Below are 22,582 nucleotides of genomic sequence, written 5' to 3'. Positions count from 1 at the left end.
TTCCAATTGGTCTTCCAATCTTCATAACTAAGGGTATCAACTACCGAAATATTGAGCACCTAAATATACCCAAACAAACTCATAGTTTTGGATGACTTTACAAAAGTTTATTTTTTAATTGTATACTCGTAATAAATACCTGGTGTATCCAGTTGCTGAATAATTAATAGAATTCTTTCATTGATGAAAAATTAATATCTTTGGCGTCTTTATTCAGATCTTCATTAAAAATCAAAAATACACCAGGAATCACTCCACGGCTTTAAAACAGGAATCTTCCACGCAGTCTCGTGGAGCCACCTGCATTGAAATCACTTCCATGCGCGAGAAATCCTAATTGCGTGTGAAACCCCCTCTTGGAACACCTTGGGCAATAATTAATCGGAGCTAATGTATATAGTATTTCCAATATTATTCGAGCAAAACGAAAGAGTTAAATGCGCGAGCAATTGCTCTGCAGCGGTTGATTGGTAGACAAATGCCAACAATGAACGGCATCCACAGTCCATTTCAGCCAGCCCTGTTAGCAGGTTAAAGCGAAGCTTAGAGAAAACGATATGTCTGAAGAGGTTCTAATATTAATCCACGATTCGGACAAAGCGGAGATATGAAGTTATACCAGCGAACTTGTGGAATTATGGCACCTGCACAACAAATATACACACGCCGTCGTCTATCATGTATTAACGGGCCACATTTCGACAGGGGGAGGGGGGACAACATTGAACTTTCATGCAAGTAACGTCAGCCGGACCACGACAATCTAATTCATCGTCAGAATTTCACCGTCGTAAATGACGCATGTTCTCACTTCATCATTCATTCATTTCTCTGACAAGGTCCTGGTGCATGGCGTTTATGGTCCTGATCATGATTTTTATTTATAATTATTCATAATACACCAAATTGAATTTGGTTAATTGTTAGAACTTGGATCATTTCGCTGGATTTGAAAATTTAGTCATCGACATGAGCCAAATCGTAAGAATCGAATCATTGGAACTATTTAAAATTCCCGCCTGTGTGTCGCGTGGCGGGGAAAGAGCTCTGCGAAGCGAAGTTTGTCATATCATCGGAAGATGGCACGGCTCCCCAGAACGCATGACACGTCTGACGTATTCGCGCTTCGAACGGTCAAGATTGGAACCAACTCCTGCCAAGTGACAATCGACGGCACCATCGCGGGGGACGTCGCGCATGCGCAGTAACTCTGCACGTGGTGAGAACACGGTAATGTGAGAGGCGGGTACATTTAAATGTGAAGAGATTCTGCGAGAGTACCAAGGATAGATAGCCTGACAGAAGTAGCACGTCCTTGGACTTAATTACGTGTAAGCGGATCGTAATCCATTCAAAGGATTCATCGTGTCGCCAATTCCATTAGCTACAAATACTTTACAGAGTGAAGCCGGAATATGTGTTTTGATGCTCCAAAAAGTTGCCCCGAATAATCGTATTGCATCATTAAAACGTTATCTATATTAAAGTCTAGTTCATTCATAGTCTCAAGCATTTCTATTAAGCCTGTAAAACTTTGAAATATGGAACTAGACACTGGGATTTCAATGTGGAGGCTGGGGATATAAGTAAAATAACGTTTGCGTAATATCTGTAGTTGCATTCCACACTGGAAAAAAATTGAATTCCATTTCGAGGTTTGCTCCAAAAAGAATGATCATCCTTTTTTTATTCGTATTAGCGATTGTGAAAACTTTCAATGTTATGATATATTGTTAACTTAACGTGATAATGTGTACTGATTGAATTGAGCTCTTACGGCTAGTAGTATTGAATATATGAAAAACTCCAATAGCCGTAAACATTTACCTTTCAAAACAAAGTACAATTGAGATAAGTTGGCCAACGCCAGAATTCAAAGGATGGGGCAAAGGGTAAAAAAGGAAAGGGATAAGAAAGGTGAATACAAATACGCGTATTTCGGCCACAAAGTAGCCCCCTTCAGCACACTGAAGGTGAATCGTCACGACAACACAAGTCGAAGTCCAACCAAGACATATGCGGAGTTTTTTATTTATTCAGTGATAATGTGTGTTAGGTACACATTTTATTTGATTACAGTCCCTCGAAGTCATTGGCATCGGAAACAGGCTCAGTTGGCCAACGCCTGGTTTTTTTGATGAAAAACTCTTCCTCGAAGTTGGTCCTTCAAAATTAGAGATCAGGTTGGGGTCACAAGAGCCAAGTGTGTACTGTTTTGAAGATGAGACAGTCTCCATCCTCTTTCAACACCGAAACCTTTCTTCTAGATGCGCGTATTCGAGTGAGACAGGGGATCGGGATTGGTGCGGTGGCTATCGTACTGGCTTCCCACCCAGAGGGCCCGGGTTCAAATCCCGGCGGTGTTGAATATTTATAAGAGGTATCTCGATCCCTACTTAAGGTGCTTTCTGAAGAGCACTTTGGGTGAGTACGCTGTCCGTCGGATGGGACGTTAAGCTTCGGACCCCTTGGCGCCTTTCTTTAAAAGTAGGCTAATGCCGACGCCGGGTTTCTCTCCACCCTTTATCCTTTCCTGTCCATCCTTAATGACGCAAATGACCTCAGCTGTCGGTCGCCTCCCTTAAATACTACTACTACAAGTGAGACAGATGAAAAACCTCTCTACAAATTTCCCGAAACTTTACTTACTGGCGTCTCGCCAGATGGTTCGATCAGGGGAGAGCGAAATTCCACTGCGGCTTCGCAAGTTTCCGCTGTCGTTGCATTTGGCGAACTGAACATGTTTCACAATGCAACGGTTGCTGCTGACGCATTGTCAGCGCCATATCAATGAAGAAGGGTTTACCGTGCGAAGTAGACCGTGGAATTTTCATTTTGTTCAACAAAGAAAGAGCTAGTGAAGAATCAGGGAAGGGCGGCGGAAATCCTAACTTGATAAGGAAAAATGACCTAATGCACAAGGCCGGGCGCTAAGAACTAATATCGAAAAAATTAATTTGCTCAACAAAACAAAACTTGAGGGCAAAAATCTACCTGCAGAGGTATTCGAGCATTTCCCAAACAATGTAAATATGTTAAAGAAAAGTTACAAATATGCATATGATAATTGTAAGAATACATGTATATGTGAAATGCTATGCACAAATTGCAAAATACATTGAACTTATTACCAAATGGTAAACTTGACACTGAAAACTAATTCTTTAAAGAGACGTGTAAACCATAAACAAAGTAATCAACCCTAACGCCGATTTGATTGGTGATGATAGTTCACCCAGTACTAAGCGCTTAAGTACAACTTGAGCTGCGTGGGATATCAAAGTTATCGTCCTGTAGTCCTCACATGATGTAGCCTTTACCTTTTTTGGAATAGGAACTAAAACTGATCTCACAAGTCTTTCGGCCAGATTCCTTCCTCATAAATACTACAAATCAGCCCATATAGCCTCTTCCTCCCACATTTTCCTAAACATTTCAATAGTTCCGCGGGAATGTCATCACCCCCACGGCCTTATTTCTTTTTATGTCGCTTATATATATATATATATATATATATATATATATATATATATATATATATATATATATATATATATATATATATATATATATATATATATATATATTTGGGATTTTAACTCCGGATCTTTCCACTTGCCGGGCGGAGGCTCTTAACCACTTGAGCTCTCCAGGAAACGTAATTGACAATGAAATCTGCGATACTTTAAGCAACCAAGTGCCCCGATTCTTTGGTCAAGAGATGGCGTTAGGGAGCTGTTTCCCCCACCAAAGGAGCTGTTTCACCCACTTTCCTTTGTGTGTCTTGTCTATTTCTCCTTAGGTGGGCGGGAGATCCGAAGGGCGGGAGATCAGCCCGTGAATAGGAATCAATGCATGGCCCTGTTAGGGACGATGGCCTTCCTGGCGAGATGATGGAGGAAGAGGTAGTGGAGCACCGATAGCCTAACCGAGGGGTCAGGGGTGGGGGCTCTGCCCCAATACAGTGGTTATGGTCGGTTCAATGTAAGCACACCTTTCGCGTTTCCGGTTACACATGCGGCCTCCTCTTTGCCCGCTTTGACCCATCACCCCCTCGGCGAAGACACCCATGCTCTCAAGATGAGCGGGATACAATGAGCAAATTTGCGTCATTTTTGCATTCATTTTGATCTTCCGTATTTTCAGGCTTGTAACACTAAAATCTTTGAACAAGTGCAAGGTGTGATGAAAAAAAAGCCCGGACTGATTTTATTCTGCGCAAACCGTTTAACGGATCGAAATGAGACACAGTCCGCTATCTAGCGGCACACCTAACGGCTAAAACGAGAGGTGTTGCGTTTGTTTACGTTGAGTCGTTACGCAGCAGCAGCGGTACGTGTCTTAACCTGTTCGTCGCCGCGTGCAACGGCAGCAATGAAGGAGCTGGAAGAACAGCGTGTGTGTGTGAAATTTTGTTTCAAACTGGGCAAAAGTGCTACGGAGACATTTGGAATGATTCAACAAGCCTTCGTTAATGAAACTATGAGTCGAAGCCAGTATTTTGAGTGGTGCATTCGTTTTAAATCGGGCAGAACCTAGACAGATAAAGATTCGCGACTTGGGCGGCCTTCCACTTCGACAGACCCCAACCATGTCAAATTGGTGAACAATTTGGTGCGGGCAAATCGCCGTTTAACTTTTATGGAGATAGCCGAGGAAGTGAACATTAGTTTTGGATCCTGCCAGACAATTTTGACAGACATTTTAGGCATGACGCGCGTCGCATCAAACTTCGTCCCGCGGGTGGTGACGCGGGTGCGGATGTTTTCGCCAGAACCGGAACTTCCGTGATCCCGCAGCCACCCTACTCTCCAGACGTGGCTCCATCAGATTGTTTTTTGTTTCCAAAATGAAAATCAACCTTGAAAGGGCGCCGATTCCACTCTATTGCGGACATTAAAGGTAATTGTACGGCAGACCTGAAGAGGATCCCTAAGGCGGCTTACCAGGCAGGGTTCGAGGGCTGGAAGAAACATTGGCGAAGGTGTGTCGTTATAAAATCAGTCCTATCTTTTTGTGATCACACCTTATTAATCTTCAAATACGAAGCACAATGCAATCGTATCGCAGATGTGAAGGTATAATGACCGATTACTATTCGCTTTTTACGATGTGGGTGTCGCTTTTCTGTATTTTTAAATTACCTCTTTCACTCTCTTTCTTTCCTATGATTTGCTTTTCGATTACCACGAGCCATACAATTGACCTCTCTGAGGACCCCACAAAAAACCGAAAGATGACAATCTCGTTTGAGTGGGACACACATTTCGATGACTTTGGTCCGCGTTAATCTGTATCAATCGGGAGCACTTAGCGCCGGCGGGCCGTCTCCTGGAAACGCGCAGAGCATCGGTGACCGAGAGAAGCTGGCCAGAAGTTCGGTCATTGTGCCAGAAATTTGAAATATCACGTGGTCATTCTGAAATCACCGATACCGCGTTTTCCTCGTCGCGTGGCCGCCGGGAAAAAGAGCGTGCAACGACACTCACCACTATTGAAATATCGAAAGCCGTGCTGGGTGCAATGATTACAGGGTGAGTCAGGATGTACTCCCTAGTTTTAAAAAGTCACTGAAGAGCGCGCAGGTAAATTAGCGGAGTGGGAGTAGTTTGGGGAAACAACGCCATTTTCAGTAGTCAAATTGCAATGGTCTGTGGAGCACCGACTCTTTGTTGTAGAAATATTCTTTAAGAACAATAATAGTGTGGTGGCCATGCAGATGGCGCTGGAGTCTATCGACGACGCTGCCTTTTCACATCTCCGGTTCAGTAAATAAGAAAAATTTTCGTCGCTGGGCGACTGACAATCCTCGCAAACTTCACCAAAGTACTCTTCATTGCTCACAAGTGACAGTTTGCTGCGCTGTGTCCTCCATCGGCATTATTGGGCCTTACTTTTTTTTAATCTCGAGGTTCAACTCTTACTGTGAACTCTGTGCGCGATTGCGAGATGCTGGAGAACCTTTGACTCCCCAAAATGGAGGAGTATGGCTAGGAATACAGGACCAAGAAGCCTTTCGGTTTCAACAGAATGGTGTCACGGCTCTTACTGTTCGTCATTCACGCCAAATCCTGCAAAAGAATCGGCCGCCTGATCTCCTTACGAGGGGATGTTGTTCCATGACCCCCTCGCTCGCTCCCCGGATTTGTTCCCATGCGACTTTTTTTCTTTGGAGGTATCTCAATGCTGAGGTTTAAAAAGTTCGACCAAGGACCTTGGAAGGCTCTTAAGGAGGCACTTACGACATATGTCATCGCTGGAATAACGCGGTAAAGGTATGCTGAGAAGAGTTTTCGAAAACTTTTTTGAACGACTCAAGATGTGCATCGCTCGCCAAGGTCGTTATTTGAATGAAATAATTTGAAAAAAAACCAGATGAAAATAAAATGACATTGAACGTAGTATTTAGAAATAAAAGCTTTTCTAAAATTATCTTGGTTGGTATATTTACAATTTACCCGTCAAATCAGAGAGACCAATCTGACTTTTTTAAATATGTGAAAATTGACAATATAAAAAAGAAAAACTCTCCCGCAACTATGAAATTAAGCATTAGCTCCTTAAAAATGAAAACCAGACCATTACAAAGGGTCCGAGAAAAGCGCAGGAGCACAGCATTTCTCCACTATCAGAATGAAAGTGGCTCTTAAGACGTAATTCTTGCCACGGGAACCGCTGGCAAATAGCCCTCAACTGAGCACCCCGCCGTGTCATCAAACCTTGCTCGATCGAGATGAACTCCTTCCGCTGTGACGAAAGAACAGGGCCGGCAAAAGAAGCCAAATGCCAGTTGTCTGAGTGGTTTCAGCAAAAAGAGGGATGTCAGCAGGAGAGGACATGAAAGACACCTGCGAAAGATACGGGTACCTTTATCGATACAAAAATGAAGATGTGAAATTGAAGTTTCTGCAGTACGCTACATGCCTTGATTCCACCCTAGATTAGAACTTACCCGAGCATAGCCTTACGAGGCCGAAATGTTACCACCGCTCGTTGGCTCTATCTATGGGAGCGTCCGATTCAGCGCGCCGAGATGGGCAAGCGTGAATGAGACGCACTCTGCTCCGAACTGCACGCCTTCGCCGACCCCGTTGCCGCCGGCGAATCCTCGCCGCCGCACCTCGCTACAATCGATTTTATTTTCGATGTCACCAATAGTCGCGAATCTGTCTCATAATACTATTACTCTTGAGCTCTGCTAAATCAGGTGATAATAAACCACAACAGCCCGCGAGAGGCACTATGAAGACCTCGGAGAAATTAATCAATTACACTAACTTGGTATAAAATGCAACCAAAACAACTTCTTCCGTTTAGTTGAGAAAATTAAATAAATAATTGAAAGCAATCTCTAGAAAATATGACCGAGTGAAGGAAAAATACTGTTTCTATGAGATCGAATTGTCGGAGAATTCCACGATTTTCGTTCAACAAAAACTGTATCAGGTTGACCTCGGAGATTTTCAGCAGAAATTGAAAGTGATCGTGTCTTTGCAAAATGGTCACCTTCAGGATCCCACGGATGCTTATTTAACACGCACGAACGGAAGTTATGGGACGGATTCCTCATCGGTGAGATCATGGTGCTCAATTTCCGGACGCCACACTTTAGCACTTTTGGCCAGCTGTGACTTAATTAAGGTACCACGGAGGTGCGGCGGGTGTGGGGGGCGGCTGAGGCCTTGGGGGTGGGTGCCGTCGGGGGTGTGACTTCTAGGCGTGGTTCTCCTGGCGTGCCGGGGAGGGCACTTGGAACCGATTCCGAAGAGAAGCCTCTCCTCTGAAATCACGGATCGGGAGAGGGGAGTTCGATCTCTCCAGATGCTGAAAAACGATGACCCCACCACCCCCTCGCCCCCCACGCTCGGGGCGGAGCACATCGGAGCTGTCGCCATGCCATCGCGGGGAGGATTGCCGACAGGAACCGGCCCCGTGTCGTCGAGACGGGACAGCGGTCGAATACAAGGTCAAGGACAACTGGCAGACTCAATAAAACCTCCCAGCCGAAGACAGTCACGGGGCATCCGAGTGGACGGGACGCTGTCGTCGGACAGAGTGGGCAAGTGCGAGGCGGCAGATGGGATGGGTTTGGAGGTCCATTGCCAGAGGGCACTCTCTCTCTCTAGGCCAACGGATGGCCTTCGGATGAGGCCACTTACCCCCGGAGTGGCACTGACACTCAAGACGGAATGTATGTGTCAGTTGGCGGAACCCCGATGAAGGTTCGCAGCAACCACGTGCCTCCGGAAATTGTTTGATCCGAAGAATCTGATTCGTTGAAGCACAGCAAATATATTGCCTACAAGGTGACATTGAATGTCGGGGGACAAATTCCACCTCTTAACTCTCGTCGAGCAACGAAAATATAGTAAATGCGTTTGCTTCACTTGATTTATATATTTTACCGCAAAAAAATTAGTAACAGCTCTGCATGGTTAAATGTAGTAGTCGATGACTGTAAGGAACAAGTGAGGTGCGTGAAAATGGCCCACTTTGATGTCCCTTGATCGCAAAGTTTACAGATGGGATATTATTATCCGTGGAGGAATGTTTAATTCACGAATTTAATTACATTTAAATTGATTGTCACTTAGAGGCGTACATGAGAGAATCTGTGGCGAAATAAACAACATTTGGAAATATGTCAAGGGAAAAAGTAAAAAAAAGCAATTTCATCTCCAAGGGATTCCCCTAAAATAAGCACGAATGGAACGAAGATGATATCATCGCCACGAGTTGCGGCAGCTCTCCGCAGGACCCTCATCGCCGAACCTGCGCGCTCGCACCACACGGGATCGGTGGCGGGGGCGTATGACCTTCACCACCCGCCAATCGCCTGCAAGCGTTCGTTCGGGCTAGTTCGTGTTTTTAGTGGATTCCTGCCGAATGACTCGGGGCAAGCGCAAAATGCAGCGAACGATTGCTAATCGGAACGCCAACAATTTTAGGGTTGGATTGGGGAAATCTATTACGGAGACGTCCACCAAGTGTTCAAAGATGAGGGTATCTCACGAACTGCAGTTTTTAGGAGGCACAACCTCTTGAAAGATGGCCGAGGGAGGGTGTGGAGGGCCAGCCCCCCGCACTGAAAGGCCGTCGACGGCGAGAAGCGACGACGACGTGCAGCGTGTGCGTGAAGTGCTGGATTCAGGCCGTCGTCGGTTGTTAAGAATGTGCGCACGATCGCAGATCGAATTATTGGCATTGACATAAGATAACAGTGAACACGCCATTATCACCGGAAATTTGGTAATGCGACATATCTGTGCTGAACTCGTCTCGAAGGACTTGGCGAACGACCGAGAGGAGAGTCGAGTGTCTGCTTGCGAAGGCCTTCTGCAACGGCATCGCGACGATTCCCCGACCCCCTCACAGTCTCCGCTTGGCACCAGAATATTTCGTATTCCCAAAAGTGAAATCCTCCCTCCCTCAAAAGACACCACCATGGGACCCTAAGTTCCGTCAAAGACGCTTGCCCGCCTACCCTTGCGGACTTTCGGGAATCCGCCGACCAGGGAACCTTTGAATCGAGGAGTAGCCATTTGCAGAAGTGTTTCGAGGCTCGACGGATTTATTTTGAAAAATGTTGAGGCATTGTAGCAATATCTGAAAAAAACGAAACTTTTGACGACGCTTTTTATGCAAACTTTGTATGCCATCGCCTGAGTGTAGAAGACCACCCTTGGCTTTCAAATGTTATTCTTCCAATCAATGTGTCCTCCAATGATGGCCATCGGTTTACTTACGCGCCTCTGGAGCCGTCCAATCAAATTTTATCTTCGGCTTCCTCTTCTCGTCAATCCTTTTCTCCAAAAGCTCCTTTCTTTGTCCACTCCCAGAAGCAAATCTTCTTCGCTTGATACGTGCTCTATATATACCCCCTTAATTTCCAAGGCTCACATTTAAGCATCGCACTGACATCGCCATTCGCGATCTTCGTTTCTCGGGCGCTCCCGTAGTATGTAAATGTTTATATAATCATATGTAATTGTGTAATTGTTTATATATATATATATATATATATATATATATATATATATATATATATATATTTAATTATTAAGTAATATAACGGTTAAGATAGATTTTTGGATGGACACAACTACCAAATAAATATTTTGTGAGTCCTAACAAAATAAAGAATCCAGCATCCTACTCTACACCAGATCCCTCTTTAGTACTGAGTACTTTCTTCCTCCCTTCATCCCGTCCAACATTCCTATCCTGTTCCTTCCCATTCCTCGTTTGCCTAAATAATATACTCCCGGTCAATACCCCCTTCATCCACTTTACCTGCCTCCATAGGATTTCTCCCAATAAACCCCTCTCTTCGCCCACCATACCAAGTACTTCCTCATTTGTTTTCTTCTCTGTCCATTTCACCTTCTCCATTCTTCTCCACACCCACATTTCAAAAGCCTCCAATCTATGCCTATTATCCTGCTTCAATGATCATTTTCTGCGCCAGACAAAATAAAACCAGCCATTTCACGGATGCAGTGTTACTAAAATTAAGAAAGACTTATTTTTGATGCACCAAAGAGACAGATAGAAGCTGAGGGTGCCCAGCCTCGTAATTGGGAATCGAACCCAGGCCATCCAGGGTGTGGCTGAGAGGTCTATCCGCAGGATTATTGCACCCCGGAATATAGAAATTATTTTGAGACTAGTTATTGCATGACAGTCTTAACAACCCTGGCATTGTTATCCAGGATTTATCTCTCCAGGGCATGGAATCGTTGCCACCAACATAAAAAATTTAAAGTAGAAGGTTGATGATATTAACACATTATTATAAATTAAAAACATATTGAAACATGAGAACAGAATCTCGGTAGTCCTTCTGTAAACCTGAAAAAAAGAAAAAAAAACTTCACCCAAGATGCGTTTCACACCAAAGGTATAAATGTATATGGAAAGTTTTGGAACTTTCTGGAACCATCTGTTTGCTTATTGCAAAGTGAAACTTAAAAGGCTGTCTTTTGCTGGAAGATATCTTCAAGTGGTATAGTAATCAAACCACTGTGTTTTGAGGAATGGGGGTCAGAAATATAAATGACCAATTTCAGTGACATTTCTCTCCGAATGGACTACAGCGTTGACGTGGGGGAAGGGGTTGTGCTTTCTCTTAACCCATAGAGCTCGAAGTTAGATAACGTTGTGCAGGTTACCTGTAGTTAACATTATCTACACTAACTGATTTATTTTCAATTTTAGGTTTTCACGAAAAGTTAAAAAAACGTAACGCTTGATGATGATATATGATATCTAGTGTGTAATCACATCCTTCCGCACGGAGGTCTGTGGGTGCACTCGTATATTCGGCATCACAAAATGAAAGAAGAATTCAAGAATACGAACTGATATTCTTCAAAAGGTTTCTCTTGAAGAAATAATTGGAAACCATCGTATTCCGCGGCAGCAACTTACCGAAGAAATATGCACGGCCATGGCTACTATTCCCGGCTTTGCCGGACCAATTTATCCGTAGCTGCAGTCGAATTTAATTCATGTTATAGGGCTTGTTACCTAGGTGTGGAATGTGGTGGAAATATGTGCACAAAAGTATAATAATTCTCGATCAAATTATTGCTTTTTCATATATAAAACTGAATTCTTAAATACTTTTCAATGCAACAATTTCAGAGTGTAAAAATCATTCGCCTTGACCGGGAATTCTTTGGAATATCTTAAATACTGTTGGGGCAACAAACATGGATGCACATAATTTGATCATTAGTGCAATGGAGGTTAACGTACAACATTAATTGATCACTATAGCTGTGCAGTTTTATGTAAACCTTTGCAGTTATTTAAAGGATAACTGAAATAAATAATTTGAAACCAACGAGTTACTCGGAAGTCGTTTATCTAAATATTTATGTGCGCTTAAGAAGTTAGCTTTTTAATAATTAATTCAAAATTATCGAATATTAAGAAAGCTGTCTGCAATGTATTAAGGATCTTCCAAGATGTCACAATTAATCATAATATATGTTTGTAATTGATATAATAGTTGCATAAAAGGATGCAACAGTTTAATGATAGCTCCTCCTCGAAGTGAGTGCAAGGAACTCTTAATTCTAAGTCAAATTTGAGGCAAGTAATGTGTTACGAAAAAGGACATTTCTTTGAAAAAATGGGTTTCTTCGATCGTAAAAAAAACCTGAGAAGTATATGTGTAGATAAAAGTACTTTGTGGAAAAAATCTTGAGTAAGGGATGGGAGCTGAGTCCTATCAGCGAGGAGAAATGGGAATATGTGAAAAAAGGGACATTGAAAGTCGCAAAAGAAACGATAGGAACTGTCAATGGAAGAAGGAAATACAAAGAGTTGAATAATAAAAATTGAGACGGGTAAAAAATACAGCGGAAGAGGCGTGGTGGAAGAGGCAGTGGAATCAGCGACGATCCGCTGTTGCCCTGCTGTGCATGAATGACATCAGTGCTCAGGTTTCCCGTAAACTTCGTCCCTTTGCTGACGATGCAGTGATAAACAGTAACATAATTATTCAGGTTTAAATTGAGTATCTTCAGGCGTGATGTGGTGGAATTTGAACATAATGAATAACTGATTGAAGAACTTTTCCACTTGATAAAAATATTTTTATTTACGACCGGGTTTCGATGTATTACATCGAAACCCGGTCGATTACATCGAAACCTGATGATGATTTAATACATCGAAACCCGGTCGTAAATAAAAATATTTTTATCAAGTGGAAAAGTGCTACGATCAGTTATTCATTATTCAGGTTTAGTTTAAATGACATAAAAAAGGAATGCGAGTTCAATTGGAGCTAGAATTAGATTTGAAGAAATGTTTCCATGCATTTTTGGTGGATAAAAATTTCACCCAAAAACATAAGCAACGTACAGACAACAAATACAGCAAACGCAAAAGCGCTAAAACATTGGCGTGCCACGATAACTGAGGGAACATCCTGAGGAAAACGCATTCGCGAAATTTAGGGAATAGCAAATAAAAAGTTAGGATACATAGAAAGGATACTTGGGAAATGCAATGATAGCGTTGAAGAACTTAATTAATTTACATTAGTTAGGTTCTACCCAGAGTGCGCTGCAGGTTCCCCATGAGGTGGGCTTAGCTTTGGATCGAGTGGAACGCAGAGCAGGCAGGTCGGTGAAAAGTTGCCAAGAAAACGACACTGTTGAAAGAATTAGGTTTGGAGGGGATAGTTTACCTAATGATGAAATGCAGGTTAAATTTACAGCACACATTTGAGGCAGACCACTTAACCGAAGATCTTCAAGGCATGTTACACCTCCCCACCCTCTGTGGTAGACTAGATCACGTGCGTGAAATCAGGGAGAAAGATAGTGGCACTGGATTTAAAATGTCGTTATGTCCTGGTTATATTAGAGATTAAAATAGATAATATCGAAGAGGATAATCAATATTGATCGTGTATCTATTTTATCGTAATCATACATGCATCTTAAAGATACCCATTTTTATAACATTGTTCCGTCACCAAATGTTCATGTATTGTCCTGTTTTTGAACTGTATATTATCATGTATTTTCCTGTTTTTGAAATTGAATTGTATATGACCGGCTATTGAACAACATCCTTGCATACAAGTAAATTGTTGCAGAGTGAGTTAATTTGTTCGATTGCATGTTTTGCGTGGATGGATGAAGACGTATTGACTGCGCACGTGTGGCTGGTGACCTAACCCGCCGCACGACTTTGGTGACCCCTCTACACCCACCTCTTGGGGTGCCTCGAGGGGAATTGTGCAACTATACATGTGGGATTTTCATAACTTCCAAAAAGATTAACTTTGATTAAAAAGGATTTTAAAAATTGAATTATGTTTACGGCGGAAAAATCTTACGGTATCATGGTCTCTTTCCGTTTCATAGTTTTTAATCTAGTGACATATTTTCTTAAATATGCCCGACTTCAAGGAAGCTGTTTACATCTTTCCACATGAAAAATAATTATTCGAGGCTATTGATCTTTGGAACAAACCCTGTGGATGATGCAAAGGCGAGGGGATAGTCTCAACTGAATGCCAACCATCGCAGCCGGTCCGTCAGCATCCTCTTTCATCTGCCGATAACTTCTGCTGTTCCTTGCACAATCTTTTATTCCATTCCTCCTCCTTCCCTTTCCTCTCTTTCCTTCAATTATTCCTCTCTGCCTCTTCCCAGCATGCAATTTCGACGCAATATACGCCCAAACCAAGATATCTTTCCCTTTTTTATTTCTCTCATCAGTTTTCTTCTTCCCTCTCCTGTTCTCATCAGCACTTCCTCAGTCCACTTTACCTCAAGTATTCTTCTCCACAACCATATTTCAAAACTATCCAAGTATTTTTCGTCTTTCTTCTCAAACGCCCATTCTTTCACTGTTGTCTGGCAGCACATTTCAAATGAAACTTTCCTCAAATCTCTTTCTCAGTTCTATTAGAATTCCACTCTCTCTCAGAAGTCTTGTCAAACGCTTTCATATCTATAGTCATCTAATCTCCTGTATATCTAATACAACTATCGTCAATCCTATACATCTAATCTCCTCTATATCTATCTTTATACATCTAATCTTTCTAATCTCCTTGCGACTGCTTACATTGCAAGTCACTGAGCTGCATAAATACTGAGAAGATATCACCTGCACAGCAGTTTATCCTCCTTTGGCTACTTCAATGATTGCTTCATCCCTTCTTACTCTCTCAACACTTCCGTCTTCTTCTTCCCTACATTTGTGCTCATTTTGAATTATTGCCCCATTCTCACAATACCCCCATCGTACATCGCCGCAGCTCCTCTCCTGATTCCGCCAGTGCCACTTGATCATCTCCACAACACCCGCTCTTTATTCTCTCTCCTCCCACCACGAACACCTCTCGCTTCTCCCTGGCTTCTCCTAAGTGGTGGGTTCTTCAGCGTTATGTTGAAGAGAGTTGGATACAGACGGCATCCTCCTCTGGCACCTTTTCCAATGCCTCTCTCATCATCCTCGACTCTCGACATCACTTTCCGTTTTGCCTACATACTATTTGCTATTTTATTATTCTTCTATCCGTCCAGTGTATGCCAATATTTTTTTGCATCCTCTGCGGTTCATCCGAGTTGATTTTGCGGAAGGCCTTCTTCCAACGACGAAATATAAACGCAGATCAATCAAGACTAACATTTGATCGCCTACCACACCCAATGATGTCTTGTGTTCCTTTGCCCTTCCTGAATCCAGACTATATTTCGCCCTTTCTGCTATTGGTTTGGTCAAATAATAGATAAAACTGATTGTTCCATAATCTTTACATTCCTTTGCATTTCCCTGCTTTGGTAAGTGAACAAAAATTGTCTGGACAGGCCAATTGCCCATGTCATGGATTCCATTGACTAGACTGGTCAATCTAGGTACTGCATCCTAATGCTCTCAATGCCTCTTTCGCAGCCCAATGCTTTTCCTGTGGAATTAGAAAAGGGGGGAATTCGCACTTTGGAAGGTAGAAAATATGCAAAGCAAGGATGAGCTTTGTCATATGAAGTATAGGATTGAATTGTATGATGTGACGATGGCTAGCGTGCAGAGGTTCGGTCGTGTGTAGTTCCACGGCCCATCAAAAACATACACATGCCCGGGTATTGCAAATGCTAATCATATTTCCACTTTGTATCTTTGAAACTCACCCTAGTTACTTCATGAACGTGTGCAAACTTCGAAAATTTACACCTTTGTTAAAATTAATATCACGGAACTACGGCTCACGGAGAATTAATTTTTAAATAAATTAATACTAAACATTCCAATTTGGTGCTACATGTCTCATTGTTCTTAGTGTGTTGAAATTCGGTGCATGTCCAATTTGACAAAGCAATTTATAAGTACGAGTGTAATGATCCCAGAGCGAGTGTTCAAAAGTCTCTAATAGATGCAATCTTCCACTCCATCCACTCTTAGCAGCAAGTGCCAGGGCTTTCCGACCTGGAAGCAACTTGCATTAACATGATCTCCACAAGTATAGCGTACACGTTCCTTTGAATTTCCTGGTGATGTTTTCGTCCAGTTAATTCAAACGGGAAGTTTTTTACGCCTACATTTCTTCGCTCCTCATTCTTCGGGAGTTTCACATCTACATCAACCTAAATACCCCGCGATGCAGCAGAAACGTGAGTGGCAGGGGGTGCAATCACCAGGTGGGATGAGTTATATGAACACCTTGGCTGTCGAACTTGTCCGAGCATTCTCACACTGAGGAGCACCGATACAATGTTGGCCCATCCTGGCATCGAACTAAATACTTCGAAGCAAGGGCCGTAAACATTTCCTGGAGAAAGAGCTCGCACACACAGCTGGAGCGCCATAGAACCGCAGCAATCAGTGCAGAGGTATGGGCAGGGCCGTGACATATCGGTATGGGAAGCGCGGGGCATCTTGTATTTCGTGTTTCCGGCTTGGCTTCGGTGATGAAAATTGGAGGGAAAAAAGTATGAATATATATCAGGTCGATGAATAGAGATGAAAAGAGATGCAGTTTTTTAATACTTTGGAAAACTGTTGCTCGAGAAATAATCTTAGATCTAGTTAAATAATTACGATTGGGTATAACACCGAGGGGCGTTGAATTCGAGGTTTAAAAAGCAACGTTAAGCATTAGTAACGGATTTGACCGATACTATGTCTCTCCTCCAATCTACTCGCATCTCTTTTGTTGAAGGTTTTAGATATTGCGCCGACTCGTTCACAATCTATTAGTTGATCCGTAAGCATCATGAGGATCCTTCCATATTTCTTCAGAATAATAAGCAAGGCATTCCAATCCAAGTTGCTCTAAAGAGGTGACAATCAACCGAGGACTTCAGAAATGATGAGTGAAAGTAATGAAAAGTGACGATCAACAATAGTGCGAAACGTTACAAGGATTGATATTTATCACCAGACGAACGAATGACTGCAACCATCGCGAATCCGAGCAAAATTCATTTTTATTAGCGAGAAAGGGTCCGAGAAGATAAACGCAAAATTACGCAAACGAAAAAAAAACGCCGTCGCCCAAGCACCACGCATGCAACGACGAAAAACCATCTTCGGAACATGAAATAAAAGTTAAAAATAGCCGTCTTCGCGACGGTTCTTCGCCACCCAGGGAGTTTTCGGTGACCAATCATTCAAAAGGAAACCCGAAAATCCTCGCGCGATTCTTGGAGGGGTGGAATTCTCCGGAAAGCATAACGATGATCGTGATGGAAGTGATTGCGCGGGAGCGAATTCCCCGCGAGGGTGGATTGGTGATTGAGAGGGTGTGGCAGGCACCCAAATATGCCGCACTTGGCCAAGGGAGGCGGAGGGGGGAATGCCGGGGGTGGGTGGGGGCGAAATGATAGTGCTTGGGAAGGGGGACCGGCGCGAGCAGCCAGTGCCTGCCACCTTCAGTCGCAGCCGACCGGAGAGCAGAGAGGGAGAGGAGAGACCGCCGAAGGAAGAACGAAGCCGCCGCCGGCAAGGGCTCACTCGCCTGCTGCTGCTTCGGAGGTGCTCGACCTCGGGACTTCCCGGATCGAGGAGGGGGAGGCTCCAGAAGGAGAGAAGAGATGGACAAGCTATCGGAGAAGTGCCGACTGAAGAACGTCGCCATTCGGGAGTTCTTCGCGGAGCTGCTGGGCACCTTCGTGCTCGTGGTGAGTGAGTCGCGCCGGCGGAACCAAGCTCTGCATTACACTGAGAAGATGGCCAAGCACACGCTTTTGCCAGTGAGTGAAACAAATTCCTCAATTGATGAAGGATTTGGCAGGGACGGACGAAGTCATTAGTACATGAGGAGATTTCATTTTCATTCTGTACGAGTTCACATCGACTGGTTCATAGGCGGGCCAACATTTTCCCTTTGCCACTTTTGTGAAATAACTTGAAAATATAGGTGCATGTGAACATATATATATACATATAGTTCTTCAGTTCTATCCCTCTCTTCTTTGATGAAGGTGGCTATGACCACAGAAAATTCGAAACACAGTGAGTCTCTTTTTTGTGTGTTTCTGTGTTTTTGTCTGTGTCCAAAGTACAAAGAGTTAAACAATAAATTGAGATGGACAACAAATAAAGCAAAAGAAGCATGGTGGAAGACGCAGTGCGAGGATATGGAAAGTTTGCAGAGGAAGGGTGAAATCGGGGCGCTGTGCAGCAAAGTTAAATCTTTATTGGGAAATAAGAAAGGAAGATCTATGCTAACAGTTAGAGATAAGGCGGGTAAGGTAATAGCTGACGCAGGAAAAATCCAAGAGAGATGAAAGGAATATATAGAAGAACTGTATTCTAAAGAACTTAGACCAACAAATTTAGACATAGAAAAGGAACATGACGTAGAGGAAGATAGCTTAGGTCCAGGCATACTAGACGATGAGATAGATAGGGCATTAATGGAGATGAAGCTAAATAAGGCCGTGGGGGTAGATAACATTCCCGTGGAACTACTGAAAGGTTTAGGAAAATGTGGGAGGAAGAGGCTATATGGGCTGATTCGTAGTATCTATGAGGAAGGAATCTGGCCGAAAGACTTTGTGAGATCAGTGTTAGTTCCTATTCCGAAAAAGGTAAAGGCTATATCATGTAAGGACTACAGGACAACATGGCTGATATCCCACGCAGCTCAAGTGGTTCTCAGGATCATAAACAGAAGGATAGAGATTAGGGCAAATGATTAATTAGGGGATTCTCAGTTTGGGTTCAGGAAGGGGAAAGGCACACCATAGTGGTAATGAGGTCAATAGGGCGAGTTGGGAACGGGGAGTCCGGATGGGCAGTGTTAGGAAGAGGTGTAAGGCAGGGTTGCCCATTATCACGGTTGCTGTATGTAGAGGAAATGATGAAAGAGGCATGGGAAGAACTGGAGGTAGGAATGAAAGTGGGCGCGAAATTCGTAAAATCAGTTAGGTTCGCTGATGACCAAGCTTTAGTTTGTCAGTCAGCCAAGCATTGCTGAGTGAATTGGAAATTCAGTGCGACAGGTATGGGATGAGAATCAATATTAATAAAACAAAGGCAATGCGATTTTCTAGAAAGAAAAAGGCTAAGCTACACATTAAAATAGGAGGGCAAAAACTAGAGCAGGTAGAACAGTTTCCGTCTCGAGGAAGTGTTATGGACCAACACGGTCAAAGTAGTAGGTACGCAAGGAGAAGAATTGCGTCAAGCAAAGAGGCGCTCACAAGGAGGAGGGAGTTGATCACAGGGACGTTGAGTAAGGATGTTAAGAAAAGACTCGTAAAAACTTTGATATGGAGCGTAGCTATGTACGGTGCGGAAACGTGGTCATTGAAGCAGGAGGATAGACGTAGATTGGAGGCTTTTGAAATGTGGGTGTGGAGAAGAATGGAGAAGGGGAAATGGACCGAGAAGAAAACAAATGAGGAAGTACTTGTTATGGTGGGCGAAGAGAGGGGTCTGTTGGGAGAAATCCTAGGGAGGCAGGAAAAGTGGATGAAGGGGGTATTGACCGGCAGCGGGATGTTGAAGACTGTAATAGAGGGGAGAATGTTAGGCAAACGAGGAAAGGGAAGGAACAGGATAGGGATGTTGGACGAGGTAAAGGGAGGAAGGAAGTACTCAGAGATGAAGAGGCACCTGTTGTAGAGTAGGATGATGGAATTTTGTGTTTTGTTAGGAGTCACAAAATATTTATTTAGTACCTGTGTCCATCCAAAAACCTACCTTAACCGGTAGATTACCTAATAATATATATTAACCGGCACAGGAAAAGGCTCCCCTACCCTGATGTGTGAATTTCAAACGCCGTTGGGCCTAGTCCTGTGTGAACCCTACCATCACCCATACCAAACCGACCTTCGGGTTGATTACTGTATTAATGGTTTATATTGTGCATATATGTATATACATAAACTATATTTATACATAGTATATATATATATACACACAAACATACAACATATACCGTATATGATGTAGATGAGGAGGGTCCAGGCTTACTAAATAGTGAGATAGAAAGGGCGTTGACGGAGACGAAATCAAATGAGGCCGTGAAAGTAGACAACATTTCCGCTGAAATACTATAAGATTTACGAAAAGTTGGGAGGAATAGCTTTTATGGGCTAATCTGTAGCATTTATTAAAAATAAATATGCCCGGAAGACTTCGTGAGATCAATGTTAGTTCCTATTCCAATTAAGGGGAAGGCCTCATGATGTGTGGACTGGAGAACAATTAGTTTGAGATCGCACGCAGCTAAAGCTGGATCTCAGGATCATCAAGCAGAGGATTCAGGAGATCAGGGCAAATGATTACTTAGGATATTATCATTTTTGGGTCGGAATGGGGAGAAGCACACCATAGCGGTGATGAGGTCACTAACAGAGAGCAATATGGAATACGAGTGTACACATAAAGTATTTGCCTGTTTCGTAGATTTCGAAAAGGCGTTTGATAGAGTGAATTTGAGGAAAAACAAGGGCTATATTGCAGAAATTTGGAATAGATGGGAAGGACAGGAGGCTAATCCGCTACCTGTACATTTGCCAGACTGCTCAGGTGCGAGTGGGGAACGGGGAGTCGGGATGGGCAGCGTTAGGAATAGGTGTAAGGCAGGGGTTGTCCTTCATGGACTAATTCATGGGCTGCCTTACACCGGAGCTGTTTAGCTTATATGTGGAGGAAATGATTTAAAGAGGCTTGGGAAGGAGTGGAGAGAAGAATGAATTTCGGCGGGGAATATGTAAATAATTCAGCTAAATTTACTGATGACCAAGCTCTGGTTTGTCAGCCATCCAAGGGTTTACGAGCGTTGCCGAGTGCTTTGGAATGTCAGTGCATAGAGGTAGGATGCGAATGATTGAACAAAACAATTGCTACGAGGTTTCCCAGAAAGATATAGGCTAAGCTAAGTGTTAAAATATAATGACTAAAACTAGATTAAGTGGAACAGTTGACTTTTTAGGAATGGCTTTGAATCGAAATGGGCATATTTGTGGGGAAATTAGTTGGAAGAATTGCATTAGGGCGAGAGAAGCTTTCACAAGGAAGATAGGTGGATAGTCGTACTTATTTTGGGGCTTATATTGATACTATGGAGTTTCCTCTTCTTCTTCCTAACCCCTCGTTACACATTTACAATATTCAGTTTAGGATAAATTTCACACATTGTACATAAATAGCTATTAAATAAATAAATGTAATATCTTAAGACTAACATACAGCAACACAATACATTATTTGCCTAGTTAATTAATAACTATAACACAAAATATACAAGCTACACACATACAATACATACAAATACTATGCATACCAATAATATGCAAGCAATACTTGTAAAACAATATTCCTGTTTCTATTTACAATCGCCAGTGCAAATGATGACGCTCCTGCGAAAGAAAAAGGAAGGATCTCCAAGTCTGTTTGCTGTCACTGTTTGATTTGCTGGGATATTAGTGATTTATGAAGTGTTCCCATAAATGATGGGAGAGATTAGATGCATTAGATAAAATGGGTGATAGCTCATTCCACTGGCGACATCCCGACGTGACTCCAAATGACTGGTTGTACGTAGTTGTGCTGTGATGAGGGATAGCGGGTTTATGCGAATTTATGTTTATGGTATTTAGGTTATATATTCTATGAAGGATATTGAAGTCATTAGCAAAATACGGAGGGGTTTTATAATTTAGTATTTGATAGAGTAAGGACAGAATGTGGAGTTTCCTGTAAGGTTCCATATGTAGCCAGTTAAGTTTGTTAAAATATTTTGCAATGTTTTCTGCAATTGTCAAAGGGAGGAGGGAATTAATGTCTGGGACGTCAAGTATAGATGTTAAGAAAAGATTCGTTATAACTTGATATGGAGTGTAGCTATGCACGGCGCGGAAAGTTGGTCGTTGGAGCAGGATGTTAGATAAAGATTGGAGGCTTTTGAAATGCGGGTGTGGAGAAGAATGGAGAAGATGAAATGGACGGAAAGGAAAACAAACGAGGAAGGTGTGGTGGGGATGAGATGAGATGGTTAGGAGGAATCTCATAAGAAGGAGGAGAGAAAAATCTCACAATGAATGCAGGGTGTATTGATCGGAGGTGGGATGTTGAAGACTGTGATAGAGGGGAAAATGTTGGGCAAACGAGGAAAGGGCAGGAGTTGATTAATTATTATGATTAAATGTCTTACCAGACTAGATACATTCACTCTATTCAAGTCTTCGAAGGAGCACCCCTGTGCGTCCACACGCCGCTACCACCGGGTTTTCCACGCCCCGCACGCCTCCTGGAAGGCGGAATGCTGCTAAGCTCCCTCATCACGGCCTGTTGTATCGCTTCCACTGAGCCGTAGTGACGTCCTTTCAGCACGGATTTGAGGCGGGGGAAGAGGAAGATATCTGGTGGGGCAGCGTCACGGCTGTAGAGTGGCCGAGGCATGGTCGAAATGCTCTTGGAAGAGATCCGCGTGCGAGTTTCCTTTTGCTCGTCCGAAAGCATTCGCGTCACCAACTTCGCACACACATCTGTCACGCCTGTTTTTGGTCACAAGTCAATGCACATCACTTTTAGGGGGGATAAAATCACCATACACCATTTAAACACTTAATCTGAGATCCCTGTCCAACAA

At 43.0% G+C, this 22,582-nt stretch overlaps 1 protein-coding gene across 1 annotated transcript in view; it reads left to right on the top strand.

Moving 5' to 3' along the window:
* The first annotated feature begins 7,893 nt into the window (after window positions 1-7,893).
* LOC139685595 (aquaporin-9-like) overlaps window positions 7,894-22,582 on the top strand; it is a 72,780-nt gene continuing 58,091 nt past the window's right edge. The window contains exons 1-2 of the mRNA XM_071582540.1: window positions 7,894-8,191; window positions 17,410-17,654. Coding sequence (XP_071438641.1) covers window positions 7,894-8,191; window positions 17,410-17,654 — 543 coding nt within the window. The remainder of the gene's footprint in view (window positions 8,192-17,409; window positions 17,655-22,582) is intronic.

Source organism: Hetaerina americana, unplaced genomic scaffold (genome assembly GCF_022747635.1).
Source record: "Hetaerina americana unplaced genomic scaffold, ioHetAmer1.1.p SCAF_118, whole genome shotgun sequence".
Classification (NCBI taxonomy): domain Eukaryota; kingdom Metazoa; phylum Arthropoda; class Insecta; order Odonata; family Calopterygidae; genus Hetaerina; species Hetaerina americana.
The sequence above is the reverse complement of the archived record's forward strand: the minus strand, read 5'-3'. Positions and strand labels throughout refer to the sequence as shown.